This window comes from Microtus pennsylvanicus, chromosome 4 (assembly GCF_037038515.1).
Source record: "Microtus pennsylvanicus isolate mMicPen1 chromosome 4, mMicPen1.hap1, whole genome shotgun sequence".
NCBI classification, from domain to species: domain Eukaryota; kingdom Metazoa; phylum Chordata; class Mammalia; order Rodentia; family Cricetidae; genus Microtus; species Microtus pennsylvanicus.
The window spans coordinates 77,186,667-77,210,823 of NC_134582.1; the positions used below are offsets into that span (position 1 = coordinate 77,186,667).

Consider the following 24,157-nt stretch of genomic DNA (forward strand, 5'->3'; position numbering starts at 1 on the left):
AACCCACATACATTCATGTCTAAGCAACTTGTTATAGATGAACAGAGTGTGAGCAAGCAAGGTGTTTTTCTCAGCCAGTTCTTTTGCTGGCAGGCTGCAATTTGTGGTTACAAAAAAAAATCATTTTACTATTTATCTCAAAAGGTAATTTTATAAGAAATCTTAGAAGATCCACAAATTTAACATCTATATATGAAAAGAATCAGCCAGCTCTATTTTAAATCCTCGGGGTGCACACCCGCTCATCAGCAGTTTTACATCAGGAAGCCGAGGGCAGAAATGGACACAAGGGATTAATCGCCCTCCCGTCTTAGCGAGAAAGAAAGGCACGTCAGCTGATAATAACTGGGCTGGTTTGTTTTTCTTCTCTGACCTTGACGAGTCTCTCACTCAGCTCTGTGCCTTTCGAAAACTTTAGATTGTCTTTTTGGGTTTTTCACCTCAAAGCCATTTGACAAAAACATCTTAGTCTAACCTTATTTTCAAAGCTTCATTTCATCTATGATGCACCTGAAACCTGTGAACACAACTCCCAACATTAAGATGAAAAGATTTTAAGCCAGCTGGGCTACTGGGACTCAATTGTTTTTCTTAATCATTAGCATAAGTCACAGTCTGTATGGCTCATCCACAGAAACTCCTGTGTTCTGGCTGTGTGACACTTTCTTGTTTTATGTTTTTATTCTCTGCTTTATCAGAGGCAGGTGCAACATTTTATCCTACCATTACCTATGTTAATTTTTCCACTAAACTAACCTTTATCATAATTCCTTACTATATTTATTCAATACTGTCAATCACCAAAATTCTACTTAAACTAACGCTATTATTACATAAATTCATTGCTTCAGTTAAACAGCACAGCTTGGAAGGAAATTTCCAAGAGATGATCATACTGCATTGAGGGTAGTGGGGATCTCCCCATGCCTACGACAACAGAGAAAAACAGCAGCAGCAAATACACAAAGACACAGCCGTATCAAACCTTCTGGGGCTTAGGTTCTCAGTGCCTGACCTCACCGAGATTCACCCATCAGGGTTTGGTTTCCTGGTGAACTGCTCCCCTGAGTCGGTGGCCATCTGTTGCTCCTCCGACACGGCCACTGGCAGTGGACAGCTTTTCCTTCCTTGCCTTGGGGGTATGGAGATGAGAATTGCAAGCCAACAGGAGACTTTTCAAGGTATCCAGTACCCTCCTTGGACACTCAGTTGAACCTCAGTCTTACACTGCTGCTCTAGTCTACTCCCCAAAACACTTTGGTTTATGAGAGAAGTATATGACACCCTACTACTGCTGCTAGTCATCCAAAATCTCTGAAGGACCAAGGGGCATCCTTCTTGTCACTTGTTTCTGGTGGCTGCTACCAGTTCTTAGCTTGCCAGTGCATTGCTCCAGTCCCTGCCACTATTGTCGTGGGGAAAGCTCCCTGTGTGGTTCTGTGTTTCTCTTCTTCTTAGAAGTATACCAATACTGTTGGATTAAGGGCTTCCCCTTCTGCAGTAGGGCTTCATTATAATTAGTTCTATTTGCAGCTACCTTCTTATGAAACAAGGTCACGTGCTCGTGGTCCAAGAAGAATGTGAATTGGGGAAGTGCAAAATTCAACTTTACACACAAGGGGAAAGACCAGGCTGAGATGAACTAGAGGAGGCCAAGACCTGGAATCCAGGCTGAACTTCAGGAGGGCAAACAGAGGCAGGTATCAGCAGTTCCAAATTAGGATGCCAGTACAAAGAAAACAGGAGGCTGCTTTCTGATGCTTTCTGTCTACCAAGGCCAAATCCTGATAATTCCATAAAAGCATCTGCGTGTGTGTGCATGTGTTTGTGTGTATGTATATATGTATGTGTGTGCACACATGTGTGATTGTGTGTGTGCACTTGTGTGTGTGGTATTTAGGGAAGAAGATGGTAAAGGTGAAAAGGAAGCTGGCAGAAGAAGGGGAAAAAAATTGATTCCAAGGCACTAACCCTCCCAAGAATGAGGCAGTCATTTTCAAGTTTGAACTTGGAGATAATAAAAAAGACTATTCATTATAGAAATTTTTAAAAATATAGAAAGTGGCTGGACCAAAGAATCAAAAGTAATCCTACCACATAAAAATACATATTTTGATATTTTTCTTTCTAGACTTCCTCCTCAGCCCAAGTGCAAAAATCTAAACAGACATGCTGAGCCCTGCTAACAGAACACTGCTAATGCACTTGTAGCTCCTCCTTCCTTATTCTTGTGTTCCCAAGGATATCCATTTCTGGTTTACATGCACAGGGCATGTAAACATGTGAACAGGGTGTCTACAGCTCTCATTTGTCTGTATCCTTGTATCTACTTTGTTCCCAAGTTCTTCATTTGTCATGTCTGTCCACTGTCAGTATAACAGTCTCCATATCTGCAGTCTGTCCTTTGTCCGTTCCCGTGCTCAATAAACAATCCTTGCCTGTTTCACCCCGAGAAGACTTTCTCCCAGGCTGACATCTGTCTCTGCTAAGATGAACAGTGCATGTCATCATGTGTCTGCAGAGATGAACGGTACACGCCATTGTGTATTTTCTGAGATGCACATACATGTCATTGTGTGTTGTCTGAGATTTTCTGTCCTGCCTGGTTTCTGTCCTCCCACCAGGTCCCACAGCTGTTTAGCCCCAAAGAAATCACACATAGGTCTGCATTAGTTATAAATTGATTGGCCCATTAGCTCAGGCCTCTTATTAACTCTTATAACTTATATTAGCCCATTATTCTAGTATATGTTAGCCACATGGCTCGGTACCTTTTTCAGCGAGGCAAGTCACATCTTTCTTCTTCCGTGTCTGGGCAGGACTGGGGAGGAGTGGGCTATCTCCTTCCCAGAATTCTCCTGTTCTCCTTGACCCGCCTCTACTTCCTGTCTGGTTGTCCTGCCTATACTTCCTGCCTGGCTACTGGCCAATCAGCATTTATTTAAAACATAATTAACAGAATATAGACAATTGTCCTGCACCAATTGTGTCTTTGCCAAGAGGAACAGTGCATGCCATCGTGTCTCTGCTGATATGAACTGGACATGCCATCGCGTCTCTGCTGATATGAACTGGACATGCCATCATGTCTCTGCCAAGATTAATGGTGCATGCCATTTTTGTCTATCACAAGTACTGTGAATGATATTCTTACACTAAAAGTCAGATTAACAGATGTATAGTGAATTCAGTTTTTAAATTTTCTCAGACACAGGAGCCTTCAGAAATAAGACCCTATCTTTCCTCCCTCCCAAAGGGCAGTCACATCAGAGCATTCCAACGTCTGGACGTGGACATGAGCTATTCAGTTAAGAACTGTGTCCTTTGTAGCTACCTGAAACAAACCAGAAAAGCTGGAGAGAGCATGGTTTTGATCTGCCGTTTAAAGTCTGTGTCTGAGAACTCCCTACATGGAGTTTAATGGGCAGATGAGCAATCATTTCCCCACCTCCTCCCTTCTTGTTTTCTACTGGACCCTGCCTCGGTCTCTGGACCCCACATAAATGCTTATGCTGGGAAGCCATTGGATTATCCAGATTTGGTTTTGGTGATGGTGATGTTTAAGTTTTCTAGGGACTGACACTCATTGAGTGAAGACCTACCATGGGAACAGGAATGCCATCTGTTTTCAGGCATGTTTTGTGGCATGTGGAGAAATGTAGCCAGACATGTGGCCATGACCTATAGCAACAGGCTGACGAGGCAACACAGCAAGGCTCGCTAGACTCCTTGTGACTTCTGTGTACACCACCATTCTTCTCCTGGATCTGAGGCAGGGGAGGCCAGTAGTAAATTTTCTTTATAACAACTCTCAACATAGGCCAGCAAGGAAAAGGTGAGGGGAACCTTCCTGGTTGTGAATTCTTTGGAGGAAACCTCCTAAGATCTAAAATCTGTCACCTGTCTGCAGCACTTCTGTGAATAGTTTGAAATAGTTTGAAGGTGTAGTCTTGCTCAAAAAGACATTTGCCCTTGTCTCCCAAAGTCCTAAATAGTCTCTCTTACCCTGTTCCTTCGTAGACTTGGTGGTCATGTTCGTCTTCAGTCCAAGTGCAGCTTCCTTGTAGATGTAGAGTGAGTTTCTAACAGATTTGCTTTTTTTCTAAACAAATGGTGTCCCACCATCATCCATTAAATAATCTGCTTCCCAGCTTTCTTGTCTATGCTATCATCTACCAGTTCCCTACTGCACGTGCTTCTGCTTCTGTGCTTTCTAGTACGTTCCAGTATTCCTTCTAGCTGTTAGCCCACCCATTCCTCAAGTTTCACTCCTAGAAATTTGTTTTTTTTTTAAATGATTACCAAGTTGGAGGATGGTGATGTTGGTGGGTATTAACAGTGATGGTAGTGATGGCAGTTGTGGTGGTTGAGGTGATCGTGGCAGTGGTGGTGGTGGAGGTGATTGTGACAGTGGCGGTGGTGGAGATGATTTTGATGCTGGAGGTGACCGTGGCAGTGTGATGGTGGTAGTGGAGGTGACCATGGTGGTAGAGATGTGTAGTGAGGGTAATGGGGTAGAGGTGATTGTGTGCTGTGTGATGGTGCTAGTTTTATATGCATGGATTTGTCTTGTACAGTTGTGTCAGGAATATATAACCAATCTGTGGTCCTGTCTTTTTTCTCTGAGTACTGTAGCTTTGGCATACACACTCCTCAAGTTAGAATATCACTCAATAAACACTGATACCTAGAAAACTCTGCCATCGCCATCAACAAAACCAAATCCATGTTAGTCCAATAGCTTCCCAACCTGAAGCATGTCTGTGGGAGTTCAAAGACAGAAGCAGGGCCAAGTCTGTGAGAGAGGTCACCTGAGAAAACACCAATCAAGGAAGGCCATGGGGGAAATGGTTACTCATCTGTCCATCCCAGGAAGGGAATTCTCAGACACATTTTAAACAGACAATGAAGACATTCCATTTCAAATCAAGTCAACCACTTCATTTTTTTCTTAGGTTTGTGTTCAGTGTTGCTGTAGTGATTGGATTTTGAACTACATACAGATAAGAAGTCATGTTTTTATGTAACCCATGTGTCATGAGAAGCTGGTAAATGCCACTTCAACTCCTGGGTACCAAAGAGTCCATTTAATGCCAATCAAGAAATCAGAGAACTGTAGTGAAACTGTAGTGAAAACTCTCTGTCACTAAAGGTAACAATCCAGAAATCTCTTTTGACATTGATTAAATGAATGTCTTTTCTTTTTTCCCATTTGTAAGCCATGTGATTGGAACCAAGAATACATTTCACACTCAAACACAGCATAGCGACAAGGTACCCCGAAATAAGTGCTCCTGAAAATCCTAGCACAGCCACCTGTCAAACCCAGAGAGAGGGAAGGGGCGCACTTTCCCCTTTACTTAGTTAATAGGGATAGTGGCCTCCATCTGCTCATTCCTCCCACTGCAGAGACAGCTCCAGCTGCACTCTCCCCCACTGCAGTGACAGCTCCAGCTGCACTCTCCCCCACTGCAGTGACAGCTCCAGCTGCACTCTCCCCCACTGCAGTGACAGCTCCAGCTGCACTCTCCCCCACTGCAGTGACAGCTCCAGCTGCACTCTCCCCCACTGCAGTGGCAGCTCCAGCTGCACTCTCCCCCACTGCAGTGACAGCTCCAGCTGCACTCTCCTCCACTGCAGTGACAGCTCCAGCTGCACCCTCCCCCACTGCAGTGACAGCTCCAGCTGCACCCTCCCCCACTGTAGTGGCAGCTCCAGCTGCACTCTCCTCCACTGCAATGCAGTGCCTCCAGCTGTACTATACTCCACTGTTGCTGACCAAGCAGTCAGAAGTTTGAGGCCACAAGCTCAGGTATCAGTAGAGGCAGTGATAGAAGATACAGAAAACTGATTAAAACTAACAGCATTTATGGTCTCCCAAAGTTATAGTGCTTGAAGGAAGCCGGAGGTTCAAATCAAAATGGAGCCCAAACACTGTGTGGTGTCTTCGTTTACCACATCACTCTGATCTTTCCAGTACCCTCAGCTACATAGTGTGAAATTAACAATAACAACTGGCTTCCCAGGCTCCTAGGAAAGATGGCCCATCACTGATGGCAAAGGGTTTCCCACCTTCCCACTCTCTCTTCCTCTCCTTTTCCCTTTCCTCCACCCTCTCTGTCAATTTTGCTACGCACCCTCTTCCGCATCCTCTGCCTCCTTCCTGTCCTCTTCCTCCCATTGGGTACTGGATGAGTTCGGTGCTTTGTCTGTAGAGAGCGTCTGGCTCCTCCTGCATGGTACCTGACAACTCTAGTCTGGGCCTTTTTCTGTCAAGCCTGGGACTGGGGACTAAGTCTGTCTGGGAACAACGTCTCTTCCCAGGCAATTATTGGGTTTGAAGTTCATTCTCCAAAGAGTCCACTCAACACTTTGGCACCGCACATTAGAAACTTGATGTTTTATGGACCTAAAACAGATATTTTAACATAAACATGGAAATGAGCTCCAGAAAATGTGCAAGAATAGAAAAAAATTCAAATTAGGCTGTAAACATCAGGAGCCAGAACTGATGCCTTTAAATAGTATCTCCTCTATACAGACAAATTTGGAAACCACACTTGAAGCAGTGTTGGGTCTGCTCTTAGCACGCATATGCCACACAAGTTTTGTCGAGTGCTCACGGGGTAGCTGCGCTTTAAACATTACTGCAGGGAGCTCAACAGCTTGGGATCTCATGGTCAAACTCTCCCCGCAGGCCATGCCACATGTGATGAGTGATGCTACATTCATAAAAGAGCAGGGTGGGGCGTGGACAGGGAGATAACTTCAAGAGAACAGTAGAAAAGACCCGGGTTCTGTCACGTGACTTTGACATGTTCTGAAGGCCCGTGTTCCTGGGCTACACAATCCCTTAATAACCCCCAATGCTTCAAGCCTTTTGTGCAGAACATTACCACACACACACCCACACACACAACTTTGTAAACTATAGAGGATTAAGCCCAGAATACTAGGCCACTATAGACAATCTCCTAACTGAAATGTAAGAAGGAATTATTGTTCCCATTTTACGGATAAGCAAATGGTCTAAGTAGTTAAAACATCCATCCGCAAAAGGTAGCTTCCCTCTAGCTACCAATTCTCGTACAAGGGCTAAAGATGCAGAGGGAATGAGAACTGGGCTCTGTCCTCAAAACTGGGGAAGAAGCGAAAGAGTAAGGTCATCACAGATGATTCATGGTAAAGAAACACAACCAAGAAAACACACGACCAAGCCGTGAACGGGCCAAGCGAGCAGAGGCTTCAGTGCCTCAGAAGGAGTTTCACAAATGGGCAACAGAACAGAAAGCATGAAGAGCGAGTGTGCAAGTGAGTGTGCACAGAGGCAGAGTGGGCTCAGAAGAGTTGGAGAACAGGTGTGTCTGGAGAAAAGTTTGGTTTCTGAGAAGGGGACTGGAGTTAGTAAGGTATGTCAAGGCATACTAGGACCCCGAGTTTTCCCTTACAGATTCTGGTGCTTGCGTAGAGGAGACTGTGGTTGATGCCAATCAGCAAGCTAATGCATAAGTTAACACTCTATAGGTTTTGCTAACAAACTGGCAGAGATAAGGATGAGCCTAGAACACCCACTCTGGATGCCAAGCAAGTGAGAACAGAAGGCAAATAGAGTCAGAGGAGTCCACAGAATACCTGCATGTTCAGTGTAGGGTGTGCAGACTTTGAGGTACCTGCTTGGTTGGTTGAAGTGATGGTCCAGTCAGCTCCTTACACTGCAGGCTAGGGCTGGAGGAGAAGTCCCAGAATAAAACCTCACAGGAGAGAACAGTGGCTGTGCGGTTGCAGGAAATCATACAGGAGATTGTGCCACAGGCTTGTCCTCCTAGTTCACAGAACAGGTATAACATCTATTTCTGTGACATCCAGTCATGAATTAGATCAAGTCACTTTCAAACAAAAGCTAGAATCTGACTTTTCTGATCACTTATAAGCACACCACACACACATACATCCTACATACATACACATACCACATGCCACGCACACCACATACCATGCACACAAACCCCATATACACATACCATACGCACATCTCACATACAGACACACATCACATACCATACACACACATACACAACACCACACACCCTATGTATCCCAGAACTTTTAGAAAGTCACTCCATCCATCTGTGCCCAGGATAACTGTGCTGTGTAACAAACAGCTGTTTCAAGGCTTAAACTAAATGTTCCCTGAATGTTCTCAGGTCAAGCAGTCAGGGTTCCACACACTAACACTACCCCCAGCATCTCACAAACAAGATTCTGTCTTTTCTCCTCCTCGCCCTCTCCTCTCTCTCTCTCTCTCTCTCTCTCTCTCTCTCTCTCTCTCTCTCCTCCCGCACCCCACCATCCCTCTCTCAGTCTTTCTCATGTGCATGAATGTTTTGCCTGCATGACTTCTGGGCACCAAGCCTCACACCATGGACTGGAGTTACAGACAACTGTGATCAGTGTTGGAAATCGAACCCAGGTTTTCTGCAAGAGCAGTCAGTTCTCTTGACCTTTGAGCAATTCCTCCAACCCCTCAAAACAAGGTTCTTAAGCCAGACTGCATATGTTAAATCAATTCATTATTTTACAAGTCCTATAGTATGTCATTCCTGGGCTGGAAAATACAAATGAGTAGTAAGTTTGATTTGCTATTTTGTCGGTTTTTTTTTTTTTTCTGAGCTGAGGACCAAACCCAGGGCCTTGCTCTTTTGCTCTACCACTAAGCTAAATCCTGTCAAAATACAAAGCTCTAGGACAGTTATTTAAATGCAAAAAAGGCAACACTGTAGGAGCCCAGGGCCTGAAACAGCAGGTTTCTCCAGGGATGTAGGGCAGACTACCCTGGAGTTATCCTTTGGGCAGCTGTGAAAAGGGTCTTAGTAGTGGCAAGGAGGGAGGCAGGACCCAGGGAGCGAGCAGCCTGCAGTGAGAGGCACAGTGAGGCCCTAAACCCGGAAATCACAAGCCCTGATTTGCCTAACTTGATTTTTGCTCTTTGTTTTATCATCAGAAGGCTCCACATTTTTAATTGCTACTTTGCCATCTAGCTATTAGTCCTTCTTAATCAATAGCATTTTCAGCAATCACAAGCAATTTTCAAATGTGCTTCTATACATATACCACACCGTAATGATTCTCCCAAGGAATCTCACATACATTTCTTATTCTGAATCTATAATCAGATGAGTCGTAACATAATTCTCTCTCAGGGTGTCACCTGGGTCATGACATAATGCTCTCTCAGATGTCACCTGGGTCATGACATAATGCTCTCTCAGATGTCACCTGGGTCAAGACAGAATGCTCTCTCAGATGTCACCTGGGTCAAGACATAATGCTCTCTCAGGGTGTCACCTGGCCATGCCAATTTCAAATTAGTGCCTCTGTGAACTGTTTTCAAAAGATACAGTTAATATATGGTACATATGTGGTTCCCATCTCCCCGGGGACTTTTGTGTTGAGCACATGTATTCCAAAGCCAAACAGAAAGGGTTTAAAAACCATAACACATCCAAAGTCTTCTTTTCTGGTTACACTGGAGATGTATTATTAATATAAAAATGTATTTGTATGGAAGAAAAAACTCATTTATAATCCTATCAGGTGTCAGCACGGCCAGGAAAGTCTTTCCCCTCCCCAGTCTGCCTCAGGCACTGTCACGCTCTGAGCTCTCATCCTCTGCACCCTAAATCTTAGAACATAAACGCTCCCCCAGTCATGTCCTGCACCCTTCCCGCCACTGCGGGCTGTCGATCCTGCTTTTATGACACATCACTGAGTCAGCGACAAGACACGTCCCCACCTAAGGCTTTGGTGGCCACCCTGCCTGTAGAGAAACACTCAGCCTAACCGGGGAATAAGACCTCTCCATGGTCCAATTCCTCCACCTCTAAAACTGGGTGACTAGTTTCTCCTTCTAGGCTCTGCCTTCTACACTTACTTCATTCAGGGTGACTTCCTTGACCACCCACACATGGGCAGAACCCATCTCTGGTGATGATATGCCAAATCACCCAGCCTATCTTTATCTGCCAACTATCGCCACATAAGATGACATGACAGCCACCTCCAAACTCAGTTCTCTGTAAACGAACATTTGTCCATGTTTACAAGTCAGAAGGGGAGGGTCTTCTGGGCCTGTGGGTGAAAGTGTTGAGAGGCCAAGACACAGCTTCACACTGCCACCCTCAACAGCACGAAAAGTTTGCTTAGATTTGGGGGGCCCTTGACTCAGCCTAAACTGGGGTTTGTTGCTTCAACACTCTATAGGATTTCAGGACTAGCCTGTTCAGCAAAGCAGTTTTATTAAAGACAGCTTAATACAGGCTGATGCGTGGGTGTTAAGGGAAGGAAAGACCCTCAGAAAGGAAGACACCCCTAAGCAGAGGCGTCAGCTTTCTGAGAGAGTGCAAGCAAAAGCAAGATTACCCTTATGTGGGTCCAGGCTGCCATGGAAAGGCAAAGCAATCATTTGTCCTAGTGTTAGCCACGGACACACCTTAGGGACTCTTGACATCTCAAAAGCTTGCTAAGAAACCCCACCCACCCACCTTTTGACAGGAGAAATGGGTGAGGTGGCTTCAGAAATGCCTGTCCTGAGCACATTCTTCTCTTGGAAGCAATCAGACACTCAGGGAGACAACAGAGATGCCTGGTGTCCCCAGGCCTGGGTTAGAACTCCCAGAGTGTTATTCCACTGTCATGCTGTCTCCACTGACCACAGCTGGTGTCAGTGGGAAAGGAGGGGAGCTTCTCCCAGGACTTGAAGGAAGGTGGATTGCTAAGCGGTCATCTAGCCCAGCCTGGTATTGAAGCCCCAAACCTCAGATTCCCCTGCCCCCCTTTTCCTTTCCTAAGCTCCACCCCATCAGCAAGTCCCCAGGCCATCTTGCACACACTTCCAGAGCTTCATATGCCTCAACCCCTCAACTACTTTTCCCGGCCCTGGCCACCTTCATCCCTCCTCTAGGTGATGGAACAGCTCCCTCATTGGCTCTCTGCTTCTGCTCCCACTTCTGCTCCTTGCAATTCACTCTCTCCTGGCATCTAGACTGATCTGTTGAGTGCATGAATCAGATGGTGTCCGAGGTTTTCCAATGACTTCCATCTCCCCAGAGGAAGAGGAGAGCAGCCCTCAGCAGCGCTGGACAGACATCCGCCATCTGCTCACTGCTGCTGCCCTGGCCTCAACTCTTCTCTCCTCCTTTGTTCACTCTGCCCCAGCCACTGCCCCTCCAGCTCTTCCTTGCTAACCCCTGACCCTCTCCCTTTCGCTCTGCACTCTCCATCCTCTGAAGACTGTCTGGAACACATCACAAATTTGCATAGCTGTCTCCCTCACCTTCCTCCACTCTTCCTTCAAAATTACCTCCTCTGGAGCTCCTGCCTCACCATCTGGATAAAAAGGTGACCTCTCTAGGCAGCCTTCCTTCCCCGGTAAAATGCAAGGCCCACAGGAGTGTGGCTCTTGCTTTGCTTATGGTTGCATCTCAAAGGCTTCGCGCAGTCCCTGGCATTGCATGAGTACTTAGTGGCTCTTTGTTCAGTGGCTAGTTAACACTGACCACATATCTTAAGATCATCTACCATGATCTTACCATGTAACAATGTCCCCACGGGCAAGAAGAGACCATGTCACTCCTCCTTGTAGCTCCAGTGCAAGGCAGATCAGGGAGAACACTTTCCAAGGCGATGTTCCTAGAAGTCAGTTGGCCTTTGGGTTAACACATTCTTAGCCAGTTTCTGCATCTTACTAATAGTTTTGGAAAGGAAATGTCTCCCAGGGATTACCACAGTCTGAGTGTAGACACAAGCTCCAATTTCACAAGCAAAACAGCCCACTATCTAACTCTGCACAGGGTTCCATTGGCATCGTTCACTTTGGACCAGCAGCCTCACAGGGGCAAGACATGACTGCCCAACTCTCCATGATGTATTGGGGTCCCAGCTAGTGCCTGCACCCCAGATGCGTGGTTCAACTCTGATGAGTAAATGAATGAATGAGAAACCCCATATTCTCCTGTGACAAAGCCTGGGTGCATACGGCTTGAGAGTGGTCAATGGACGGAAGCTTTGGAGGGAACCAAGGACGGGGTACTTCTGGTTTGGCAGCATCTGCAACTATATCATCAGCTTCAGCTACAATGGAACAAAGAGACCCCAAAAATGTGCTTTCAGAAAGCTACCCGCTGCGACTGTGCAACCCCTCAGGGACTGAGCTGGCATGGACAGGAATGCCACATCCTGCCAGGCTGTTTCTCTGTGTCCCTGAGGAACGAGCTATGAAATCCTGTAAGACACTATCAGGGGATGCTGCAAGCTTTCATTCACCCCGGTCCCATAGCATTCACTCTGCAGACAGGGATATGGGTGGGCAGGGGACTCATAACTGAGAAAAGTGAGTAGTGAGACCGAAGACAGTATTGGGAGTGAATACAGTGGGCAGAGAATCGCCACACTCTACCGTCCCCCTGCTTTCAGGGCAGTATGCAGGGTTAGGGGCAACAGATAACCCAGCAATGCCCTTGCTCTGGGTAGATTTGCAAAGCATGTGGTCTCCTCTATAGAAACGGGAGCAAACCTGATATGCTGAGAAACATACAGTCCAGACACATGGCCAAGCCCAGGTCAGAGTCACCGACATCTAGCACGGCCTGCACAGGGATGGATGCCCTCTCCCAAAGGAGCATTTGTAAGCCTTCCTCTCCAGAATGTTCACCCTTGCTACATCTTGCATCTGCCTCAGCCCAGCTAGCTTCTGCTCACCTGCGGGTCTCAGGTCATACTGCATCCCCCTTGGAAAGCCCTGCTGTCTCTAGGTCAGTGGCCCAGCTCTGTCCCAGGGCACTTCCAGCACCTTGTGGTTTCCATTTGGTTGCTCATAACTTGCATGCAAGGGCTATGTTTTACTTAGATCTGTATTCCCAGGGCCTGGCATACTGTGGCTACTTAAATACACTTGCAGAATTAGTGGGTGTGACACCTGAGTTTCCCAAACAGAACTGGAATTGTTTTCTTAAAATGTAGCTCTGTCCCTAGGCAAGCCTCTGAATCCAACAAAGGACCTGTTAAAAAGAGCAACAAGCACACCGATCTGTTACTTCTGGAATCTCACAGATACATCAGTGTGCTGATCCCTCACAATGTCAATGGCTCCAAACCAAGTAAACTAAAGTCCAGGTGGCTTATTAAAGTGTCCACAGAGGCCCAGTCAGCACTGCCTGGTACACGCATAGTGCCCCATGCCCAGGGTCCTGGCACAGACACAGCATTCCAAGCCCAGGGTCCTGGTACAGGTGTAGAATTCCATGCCCAGAGTCCTGGTACAGATACAGCACCCCATGCCCAGGGTCCTGGTACAGACGCAGCGCCCCATGCCCAGGGTCCTGGTACAGACGCAGCGCCCCATGCCCAGGGTCCTTGCACAGACGCAGCACCCCATGCCCAAGGTCCTGGTACAGACACAGCACCCCATGCCCAAAGTCCTTGCACAGACACAGCACCCCATGCCCAGGGTCCTTGCACAGACACAGCACCTCATGCCCAGGGCCCTTGCACAGAAACAGTGCCCCATGCCCAGCATCCTTGCACCGACATAGCACCCCATGTCCAGGGTCCTGGTCCAGACTGTGAGTCATCAGAACTCTGTCCCATCCCCAGGCTCTGAGCTTCTGCCCTCTGCTTACACTATGCACCCAAGGACTTTGCAGAGTGAAGTTACAGGAGTGAATCCAATACAGGCTTTTGTCAGCCTTATTCAAGCAGGCACTGGAAGAGCTACCCCGAGACAGATAAGTATCCACTGTACAGTGTTGGCCAATTCTTGTCATTTGCTGTATTGATTTACCCAGAATCCCTTGTTCTTTGCAAAAAAATCAGCCTGTCTGAAAAACAAAAATACCCGATAAAGTATTGAGGAAGCCCTACCTTGATGAGCTTTGTAGCAACATTGGGCTTACTGATGTGGCAAAAGTAAATGAAACAATTAATTGTAATTTTCATTGCAATAATGAGCACCAGACTCGGGGTCTCACCTAGTGTTTCACATCCATCAGCTGATTTCAGAACTCAGTCATACATGTTAAATCTTAGCATATCCATCATCTAGCAAACGAGAAGTATGTAGAAGGAAACAGACTAGGGCGGGTGCAGCATGAAGTCTTGTGTCAGCTCTAGAGTCCCACATGTATCTGGCATGCCCAGTACCATGCTGCCTGTTTCTCTGACCTCAGGCAACAGAATCCTCACACTGTCATGTAATGGGGCTTCTCCATCAGCACCATGGGAAATGGCATCTCCAGAACTTCATAGAAAATGCATCTGAAGGGCTGGAGAGATGGCTGAGTGGTTAAGAGCATTGCCTGCTCTTCCAAAGGTCCTGAGTTCAATTCCCAGCAACCACATGGTGGCTCACAACCATCTGTAAAGACGTCTGGCGCCCTCATCTGGCCTTCAGGCATACAGACAGAATATTGTATACATAATAAATAAATAAAAAATTTTTTTAAAAAAGAAAATGCATCTGAAGCGTCAGAACCCTACTAACACTGCGATTAATTCTCATACCCCTTGTCTTCATCTACAACACTCTCCACTCCATTCCCTGGGTCACACCCTTCAGTACAGCCCACATCACTCACTCTGTCCCTGAGAGAAGCGATGCCTCCATCCTCTCTCTGAAGAGAAGCCCCCAAGGACACAGCTGCTGGCAGCCCTCACCTAGGACAGCTTTTGCCCCTGATAGTGTTCACAGCACTGGGCCTGGGGCTGAAGCTGCTCCTTGCCACACCTCAACCTTACTGTGCTTCTCATCCCAAGAGCCTCCATTTTTGAATGATTCTTCATCAGGCCCTCTCACCCGTTACTCATCATCGCCACTGCTGCCAATGTGACAGTGATGCATGGTAGGGGTCGCCCACAGTCGCTTCCCCGTGGCTCAGTTGCAGCTGTTTGCAGTCTCAGTGTTTCCGTGTGAACACACTGCACCCTTGCAGCTCTCTGACTGGGTTCCAGGACTCTCTTCCTCCAGTGGTCTTAACCCCACCTCTCCTGGTCACCATGAGTGACCTGTGCTACTCATCTGTCACGATCATAGATGTAAACCCTTCACACGCCATACTTTGCAACCGCCCTTAAATCCCCAACTCCAGCAATACTGTCTTCCTCCAGAGCCCAGGAGTCACTGATACACTCCTCGTCCCACTTTCCTCCCCTCTAGGGTCTCCTTGTCACATATGCCAGCTTCAGTTCCACACATTGTCCTCAAAACCACCCTGTACAGCCCTCAACTCCTCTGGGTTTTCTGTTCAGAAAAACCCAAGTCTCTGCCTCATTTCAGTGTAAGCGCCCAAGAAGCACAGTGCATCTATGGAAAAAATGACCTCATTTTAAATTGATCACCATAAACCTCAAATGGGCAAATGGACTCTGTCATGGTGTTTGTTTTGTTTAGTTGTTTGTTTAGATAGATTTGATAGAGCCTTGTTTTTAGCTCTTCTCCAACTCCCTATTCAACCCTAGGCTAGTGTAAAGTCTGCTACCTCCTACCTGCACCCCCAGTGCTCCTGATCCATTCATTCCTGTAGTCTACCCGAAACTGTATCTGAGTTCTCGTCAAATCTACCACCTCCCTTATTAGCTCTTGGTTAGTCGATTTTGTGTATATTTAACTCAAAAAAAGGAAAAAGGGAAGGAAGAAGAGAGGGAGGGAGGGAGGAAGTTACTTTACTGTTGCCCTGACAAAATTTCTTAAGGGAAAGGGTTCACTGGGGCATAGTTCCAGAGGGACAGCCTAAGTGGTGGTGGGGAGGATGCAGCAGGGGCAGGAAGGATCCGCTGGCATGAGCAGGAGTCTGTTGTGCATACTGAGTTCATACTCAGGAAGAGAACTATGAACAGGACCTGGGCTGCAGTGCCTCAAGGCCTCAACCCTACTGACCCTCCCATGAGCTCTGCCTCCTAAAGGTGCCACACCCCCCACCCACCCCCAGATGGCACTACCAGCTGGAGACCAAGTCTCCAAACAAACAAGCCTCTGGGGGCCACTTGACATCAAACCACAACCAAAAGGATGAAGGCAGAGATGGAGAAAGTGAGGAAAAAGAAAAGACTCTTGAGCCTGCTTCTCCCAGCAACTATTTATCAGTTTTTCTTGTCTCCTTCACAACACAACTCTAGAGCGCCATCTGTCCCACTGGCTACAGGGCCTTTCTTTCTCCTCAGTGCTCTGTGCCCATACCCCTCACGGTCCCCCAGAGCCGTTTCATCAGGTGACTCATGACCCCCAAATCACTATCTTCAGTAAGGAAACCACAATGCTCTTACTTAGGGAGAGCCGTGAGTGAGTGATGGCAGACGACCGTGCTTAGAGCACTTGTGTTGTAACTGTTGCTGCGGCCATCTCTGGACCCAGCTGCATGTCAGAAACCAAAGCTCCTTCCAGCCATACAGAGCACATATCTCTGCTAACAGCCCCCCTTTTCTGATCCATTAGAGGCTTTCAGTAAATATTCCCTCCACGTAACTAGGTCCCCAAAGGGAAGAATGCTGGAGTCGATTTGAAGTCCACAGTCTTTTGAAATTTGATTTCTCAGATTTCCATTGAAGACTGAGTGTTAATCATCCTGAAATGTGTGGGCGTCTCCACAGCATCAACCTGAGAAAGTCACTTCTCTCTGCCCCACTGGTAATGAGCCTCTCCTGCTCTTCCTCCTAATTTTTATCTGTCAATCACTTTGACAAAACTGACAAGTTGGAGTTCTTCAACGAAATCAAGAAAACTAATAACTTGTTAAAAGTGATGCTGTTAAAACAGCAATCTCAGCACCAAGGTTTACCATAGCAACTGCTTTGCTTCGCGATTTCCATTTGCTATCTGTGTTGGGATCAGAAATTCATCTACAGATTTAACCCAACATCATTACAAAATCCCAACACAGTTTCCCTAAATATATGAATAAGTTTGCTATTAAGTTTATGTAAAAGATGAAAGAATTTTTTAAAAGCCAAAGCAATATTTAAATGCATGACAAAGCTGAGGGATTCAGAGAGCCAAACCTTGGCATTTAATGTAAAGTTACATAAATAAAGACAGAGGATCCAGGAAAGGACAGGCCATATGAAATGGTATGCTTATTCCAGAAGTAAGTTACTAAATCCAACATGCATTTACCATATGCTCAGCCACCCAGTCCCTAGTATTTACACTAGTGAGTAAAAACTTGAGCTTGAACAGAAACGTGTACACTGACATTTATAGCAGCTCTGCTCTTCTTTGCCAAAGGCTAGGAACAACCAATGGCTTCAGCAAGGGAGTGGGTAGACAAAGCGTGGCCCCACCACACAGAAAGAAACGAGCTTTTCATGCACATGACTACACGGATGAACTGAAGAGAGATGCTGCGGAGGGAAAGAGTCTGACCTCGAAGGGTTACACACACTATACAGTTCCCATGTATCTGCCGTTCTACAAAAGGCAAAACGCTAGGGCCTCCTTCTTGTCTGGCACAGACACAGCTCATGGCCCAAAGAAGCACAGCTATGTGCAGCGGTCCAAAGCGTGAGTGATGGGGAGGCTCACCAGCCTCCACCAGTGGGGAGGTTCAGCAGCATCCACCAGTGGGGCCTCCACCAGTGGTGCCGCTTGCTGGCCTCCGCCAATGAGGTGGCTCGCCAGCATCCGCCAGTTCCCACAAGGTACAAACACCTTCCGCATCACCGTTCTAAAGAGCAGACTCGAGCATTTCCTAACAGGAGATGAAGCAAAACAGGCCTAGGCCTACACAGCAGCTCACAAAGAGTGTGGCAAGGTCCACATTTGGATAACCCAACTTCTGGTTTTATGGAAGCCAAAGGCTTTGACAAGCTGAAAAGAACTTCATCTGCTATGAGGCACCAAGGAACACTGTCTTCTTTTCTTAACTATTATAGTGATAAAATCCAACAAAGGAGAATAGAGAAATGGTTTGTTATGGCTCACAGGTCATCACAGTGGAGAGGTCAGAGCACTGAGAGCCATGACGCGAGATAAAGGAGATGGTCTAGGACTGGACACTTCTTTGGGACATTCTAAATTAAGATATGATGAAAATAAATCAACACAGAATGCAAAAATAATAGTTATATGGGGAATAAACAACACAGGGTGGGAAAGCGGGCTAGAAACAGGTGAAGACACGCATGGAGGAGGTGGGGGCAGCCACTGTGTCAAAGCCGTCACCCAGTCAGAGAGGGGAAGACTGGGAGCCAGCTACTGACCAGAACAGTCCCAGTGGTGTTCAGGCCATGAACTCATTATTCACTGGGACAACAAGACATTCCAGAGGACAACTAGAGACAGTGACTTAGACAACTCCGTTCAGAGTTTTGCCGTCAAATAATGCAGGAAATTGGAGCAGTAATGGGAGTCAGTAAAGATTTATTTTTAAGACAAAGAAATAACGGCGTGTGTGTATGCTGAGCCAGTAGGAGGCGGGAAAGCTGGCAGCACTAGGGAGGAAGGAAGACTGTGGAGAATGTCCTGGAGCAGCTATCCAACCTGAGTGGAGGAGCTGGTCCCTGAGCAGCTATTCAGCCTGAGTGGAGGAGCTGGTCCCTGAGCAGCTATTCAGCCTGAGTGGAGGAGCCGGTTTAGGAAGGAGCAGAGGTGACTGGTTCAAGGAAAGAGAGGAACAGACTTCGTGAGCACAAAGGCACGTGGGGCAGTCTGTGTGTGGCGGTGAGCACGGAGGGCTTCTCTTCTGACAGCAAACAAGGTCCTCTGTGACCCGCGAGAGAGAAGGCATGACTGCGCAGAGCAGGCACATGCAGCTCTCTGAGCTCTCAGGGTCTCGGTTTCTTCACCTTTCAGCTGGAACTGATGACAGTCCCTCCATCACAGGTTTCTGTGAGGATTGAGATGGTTCCTCTGGGCTGCCTGTTGGCACTGGGAAACCTCTGCATCCCCAAACATGACCTCTGAGTGATGTGGGCCAGGGTAGGCTCTGTGCAGGTTTCACTGGGCATTCGCTCTTCTCCTATGGAACTGAGGGTAGAGGCCCAGCTTCCTTTACCCCAGAGTACGCAGAAGCAAGAGTTGCGCCTCTCACTGGTAACTCCACTACCTGGTATGCTGCAGATTCTTGATAATGAATAAATGAATGAATGAATGATCAGTGAGCGGGTGAATTTAGGGATAAAGGAAGACAGAATGCAGCTTTCATGTCACCACACCGCCCAGTCTTAGATGCCCAACACTCTCCACAGACCCTGCATGCCAATCTGCCCAAGCTCGGCAGCAGCCATGACTCCACTGAGTTTCTGAAACTCTTTTTTTTCTACCAAAATTATGAATAAAAATGGAGCATGGCCACTCTTGTCCGAGAGTATTTTCTTGATCCTTCGCCTTCCCCTAGCAAACAAGCACTGCTGACCTCACAGTCTAATGCAAAGTGACATTCTATGTGACATCCAGGAGGAGCTGAAATTAACTCCGGCCAACGCCCGCACTGCTCCTCTGCCAGTGACTGCCTGTTTGCTGAGGAATCCAGGCTTTGGGAGGGCAAAGCTGTCCTATCTGCCAGCTGCGGGCTGTGAGTCCCTGGGTTGTTGACAGTGATTAGCATAGCGACATTTGACATGTGTGTGATTACAACTAAGAAATCAAAAAGGAAGCCTTAGGGAGAAAATGTCAAGGGGGAAGGTGGTGTGGAGGTGGCATGGAACATTCTTTTTTCCCAGCATTTTGGAGCACTGTCTGGACTCCGAACTATCTCTTAGGAAGAGAGACAAGTTGGAATGTCACTAAGTAAACCTCCCAAACGTATTCAGAAAGACTGGCCTGGGGAAGGAGAGACCCAGGAGCAATTCATTAAGGAAGGGGAGATGCTGGTGAAGGGGTCAAGACCTAGGAGTGTTTATTCAGTAGGCAGGGAGCATAGGAGCCCAATTTGCTAGATAAGTATGTATATGCGGCAGGGGAGCATCATGTTAGATGTGAATTATAGTTCATATTTTAATGTATAAGCCAGTCTTCCAGAACATGAAAAAAACACACCTGTGGGGCTGGAGAAATGGCTTGGTAGTTAAGAGCACTCACTGCTCTTCCAAAGGTCCTGAGTTCAATTTCCAGAACCCACATGGCAGCTCACAACTGTCTGGTACCCTCTTTTGGTGTGCATATGTTCATACAGACAAAGCATCCATATACATGAAATATATAAATAAATTTTTTTAAAAAAAGAAGACAGGTGGTGGTAGCACACGCCTTTAATCCCAGCACTTAGGAGGCAGAGGCAGGAAGATCTCTGTGAGTTTGAGACCTGCCTGGTCTACAAGAGCTAGCTCCAGGATAGGCTCCAAAGCTACAAATAAACCCTGTTTCAGAAAGAAAGAGAGAGAGAGAGAGAGAGAGAGAGAGAGAGAGAGAGAGAGAGAAAAGAGAAGAGAAGAGAAGAGGAAAGGAAAGAAAAGAAAAGAAAGAAAAAGAAAAGAAAAGAAAAGAAAAGAAAAAGAAAAAGCACACCTGTGTATATTGTTTTCCAGTTCAGCCTCCCAGTCATAGCTTTCCAGTAAAGCCTTGTGAGGCAGTCACCAGCACAGACAGAAGTGACATTTCCCTACAATCTCAGAATTGACTCAGCTTTAGGCACAAGGACCTGCTGCTTTGAAAGAACCTAGCAGGTGGGGGGCAGATGCATAGACAAGACAGATTCCTGGGCCCAATCCCTAGGAATTCTGGCTCAGGGAGTAGGGTGGAGTCTGGGAATCTGTGACTTCAGCGTGTACCCAAGGTGACTGACGCAAGTGGCTTGTGGATCACAAACTCAGCAAAGGCTAACTTAGAGAAGTCAGGCCCAGTCTAGTGCAGACCTCTGGCTCCAAGGCCCTTCACAGGTTCACTGTTGGCCACCAATGCTGAGCCTCAGTGCTATGCTGCGCCAGTCACCCTGTGGGGTTCAGTGTGACACACCCTGATTTCTCTTTATTCTGTTAGAACGATTACAGGAAGTTATCTATGCAATGCAAGGATTTTGTGGTGGGCGTGCTGGACCTGTGCCGAGACACAGAAGAGGTGGAAGCGATTTTAAATGGGGATGTGAACTTGCAAGTCTGGTCCGACCACCACCGTCCAAGTCTGAGCCGGATCAAACTCGCCATTAAATATGAAGTCAAAAAGGTAAGCTTCCTCACCCTTCCTGGTCTTCCTGCCTGGCTTTGCAGGGCCGCTGGCCTAGCTTCGTGCTCATGCATATCCGTGTCCCCACAATGTGACTGTGATGACACCCCATTCTGCGTGGAAGGGATCTGCCAGTTCCGCAGAGCTGCTCAGATCTCACCACCCCTTCCTACCTGGGCTCCCATCCCCCAACAGAGAGAACTCCCAATCAGCCCAGGGCAGACCTTATGCCTGAAGAACAAAAATCACAGTCTCCAAACTGCTGTAGGAGCACTCCCAGAAGAGCTCCCACGGGCCAGCAAGCAAACCCCAGGCCTTGCTGAGAAGCACAGCACTGAGCTGGGTTTCTGCCCCTAGGAAAGTCACATAGAGAGCTTGGAGAAGAGGGCAGTGAGAACCATGGACCCCAGAGTCTCATAAATGTTCTTAATAGATAGCTCAAGTAGATGCCCAAAGGAAAGTTCATCAACTCGTCAGTACATGCCAAGGCGTCTCAGTACCCCTTATATCCCCAGCCAGAGTTACACTGAAAGACCCTGTCTCACAAAATAAAACTTCTTTAAAGAAAAAAAAAAAGAAGAAGAAGTAACTAAATGATATTTAAATGGCCCAATTTGGGTCCTGGATATTTCTCCTCTTCCTTGATTATCCAAGTGGGAGCAGGCAGGGGGCATAAACCAGCCATCAACAAGGGACCTAGGAGGTTTTCACGATTCATAAGATTTTCTGCTCTTTTACTTTAATAATGATCATAAGTCCTGAAGAAAATGTTATTTCCCCAAGGCTCTGAGCCCAAAAGCAAAGCAAAGTTTTGCCAAGTGCTGGGGGAAGTCAAGCTTCAAGTTCAAATCTATATTCTCAGTTTATGGAATGCATTTTTAACCTAACCCTGGAACTTACCAGGTTTTCCTTTTGCTTTGTTTTTAACCAAAGCACAGATGTCTCATTCTGGAGCTCTGAGACTTCCTACACCCTTGGGTTCAAACAAGCCTGCTGTGGGGGCTGTGTGACATTAGTGAAGATGAGCTTGGGGTCCTCCAAATCTCCAAATACTCCTCTCTTTGCCAGCAAGTAGCTTCCTGCCCTATGAAGGGCAGGATGATTGGGTTTGAAACAGCCAGGAAACAGGAAATACTGGGGGTCTGCAGTTTATAGTCACAGGATTTGACTAAGCAATCACAACCTTGCCTACCTTGTAGACAGACAGTACCCTTTTTCCCTAAAACATAAATTCAGATCCTCTAGCAAAACTGTCCTTGAAGGTAGAATTACCCAATAAACCCAGATATCTGGCCACTTCCTCACAGTCATGTCCCCCTTACTGTCAGCTAAAGGTGCAAATGACGTGATAATGAATGAGATAGAAAACCCAAGCTCTCCATGGTCATGGTCTTTGGGGTCAGGATAAAAAGGATTCAGGAGGGAAATTATTTGCCCTAATGGAATTTTCCAATTAAGGGAATCATAAAGGTCTCTAGAAATATCTGTCACGAATGTCAAGTGTCTGCTGCCTCCGTAGGTGGGAAGATGATAAAGGACCTCTGTGGAATGCTAACCTTGTTGATTTCAGAGACCTCCGCCGGGCAAATTCCCTCAGACCATGCATGCCATCATGCAAAGGCAGACAGCCCTGTAGCTTTTCTTGACATTTGTTCTATTGTGAATCACTAATGAAAATGCCTAGTATTAGAAGGGCTTATGAATCATACAATGGACTTTCAGTTTTAACTTAGGAAATTGAGCATACTTTCATAAATACAGTCCTACTCTGGACATTCGGATTCCAAGTGACAAATGTCAAGGCCAGTGGACAAGTCCATTGATGGCCTTTTGTATCTGACGAATAGATGGATAGATGATAGACAGACAGACAGATAGACATGATAGACATGTAGACGGACAGACAGGTAGGTAGATAATAGATTAGATAGATAGATAGATAGATAGATAGATAGATAGATAGATAGATAGACAGACAGACAGATAGGTAGACAGATAGATGGTAGATGATAGATAGATAGATAGATAGATAGATAGATAGATAGATAGATAGACAGACAGATAGTGGCTGGGGACACTGTGCCTGACCGTGCATGAGATAGTGCCTCTTATCTGAACAGCTGCCTCTTGGCAGGACTTAACCCTAGCATCTAGCCCAGTGTCTGTGGCCATTAGATGAAGATGGGGAGCCCCTAGTAAAGAGGACAATTCTGAGCTAGTGTAGGAGACAGATTTCGAGCCTGACTCATATTCTACAGCATTATGGTTTTGGTTGAGTCATTGAAGCAATTTCATGTTCTAGCTGCAAAAGCAGATGAACGCGCTTTTTCTTCATAGAGTTTTTGTAAATTTATTCTGGAAATGATGCAATCCCCTATACTTCAAAAGGGAAGCACCACTATTGCTATTCGGCGATGACTACCTTTGGAGACTCTAAGATGTCCTACTGACCTGAGACATTCTCTAACTAGTCCTGTTATCTCCCCCCAAGAATGCTAAAAAATGGTCCCATGGTAAGGACATCATCTAGTATAAAATTCCCCTTGGAGTGGCCAAATGTCTTGTGAGGCTGTGACTATCCTCCATGACTTCTGCTTTAGTCTGGCATCATGGTGCACACCTTTAATCCTAGAACTCAAGAGGCAGAGGCTCTGTGAGTTTGAAGCCAGCCTGGTCTACAGAGTGAGTTCCAGGACTGTCAGGGCTACATAACAAGACCCTGTCTCAAAAACAAAAGAGGGTAACTCAACCTCGGTATTACAGCACTTAAAGACAGTGTTCGAGATGTGGCTGAGGGTGAGCCCAGTGAGGTCAATTTGGGTCTAACCATTTACTGATGGAGTCACTTGAGCAGACACTTAGACTCTGTGTGCCTACTGCTCGCATCACTAAAGCTAGGGTAATAAGGCCAACTTCACAGGCTCTGATGAGACTCAAGTGGAATAAAATATGTGTATCTTAAATATGGCCAGACCTCAGCCCCTGTGGTTCTGAAGAAGGAAGTGTTAGTCT

General features: G+C 46.6%; 1 protein-coding gene across 2 annotated transcripts in view; it reads left to right on the forward strand.

Annotated features, from left to right (window-relative positions):
• Trpc7 (transient receptor potential cation channel subfamily C member 7) overlaps window positions 1-24,157 on the forward strand; it is a 118,744-nt gene that overhangs the window by 18,606 nt on the left and 75,981 nt on the right. For both annotated transcript variants that reach the window (XM_075970930.1, XM_075970931.1), the window contains exon 3: window positions 20,963-21,145. In XM_075970930.1, the coding sequence (XP_075827045.1) occupies window positions 20,963-21,145 (183 nt within the window). The remainder of the gene's footprint in view (window positions 1-20,962; window positions 21,146-24,157) is intronic.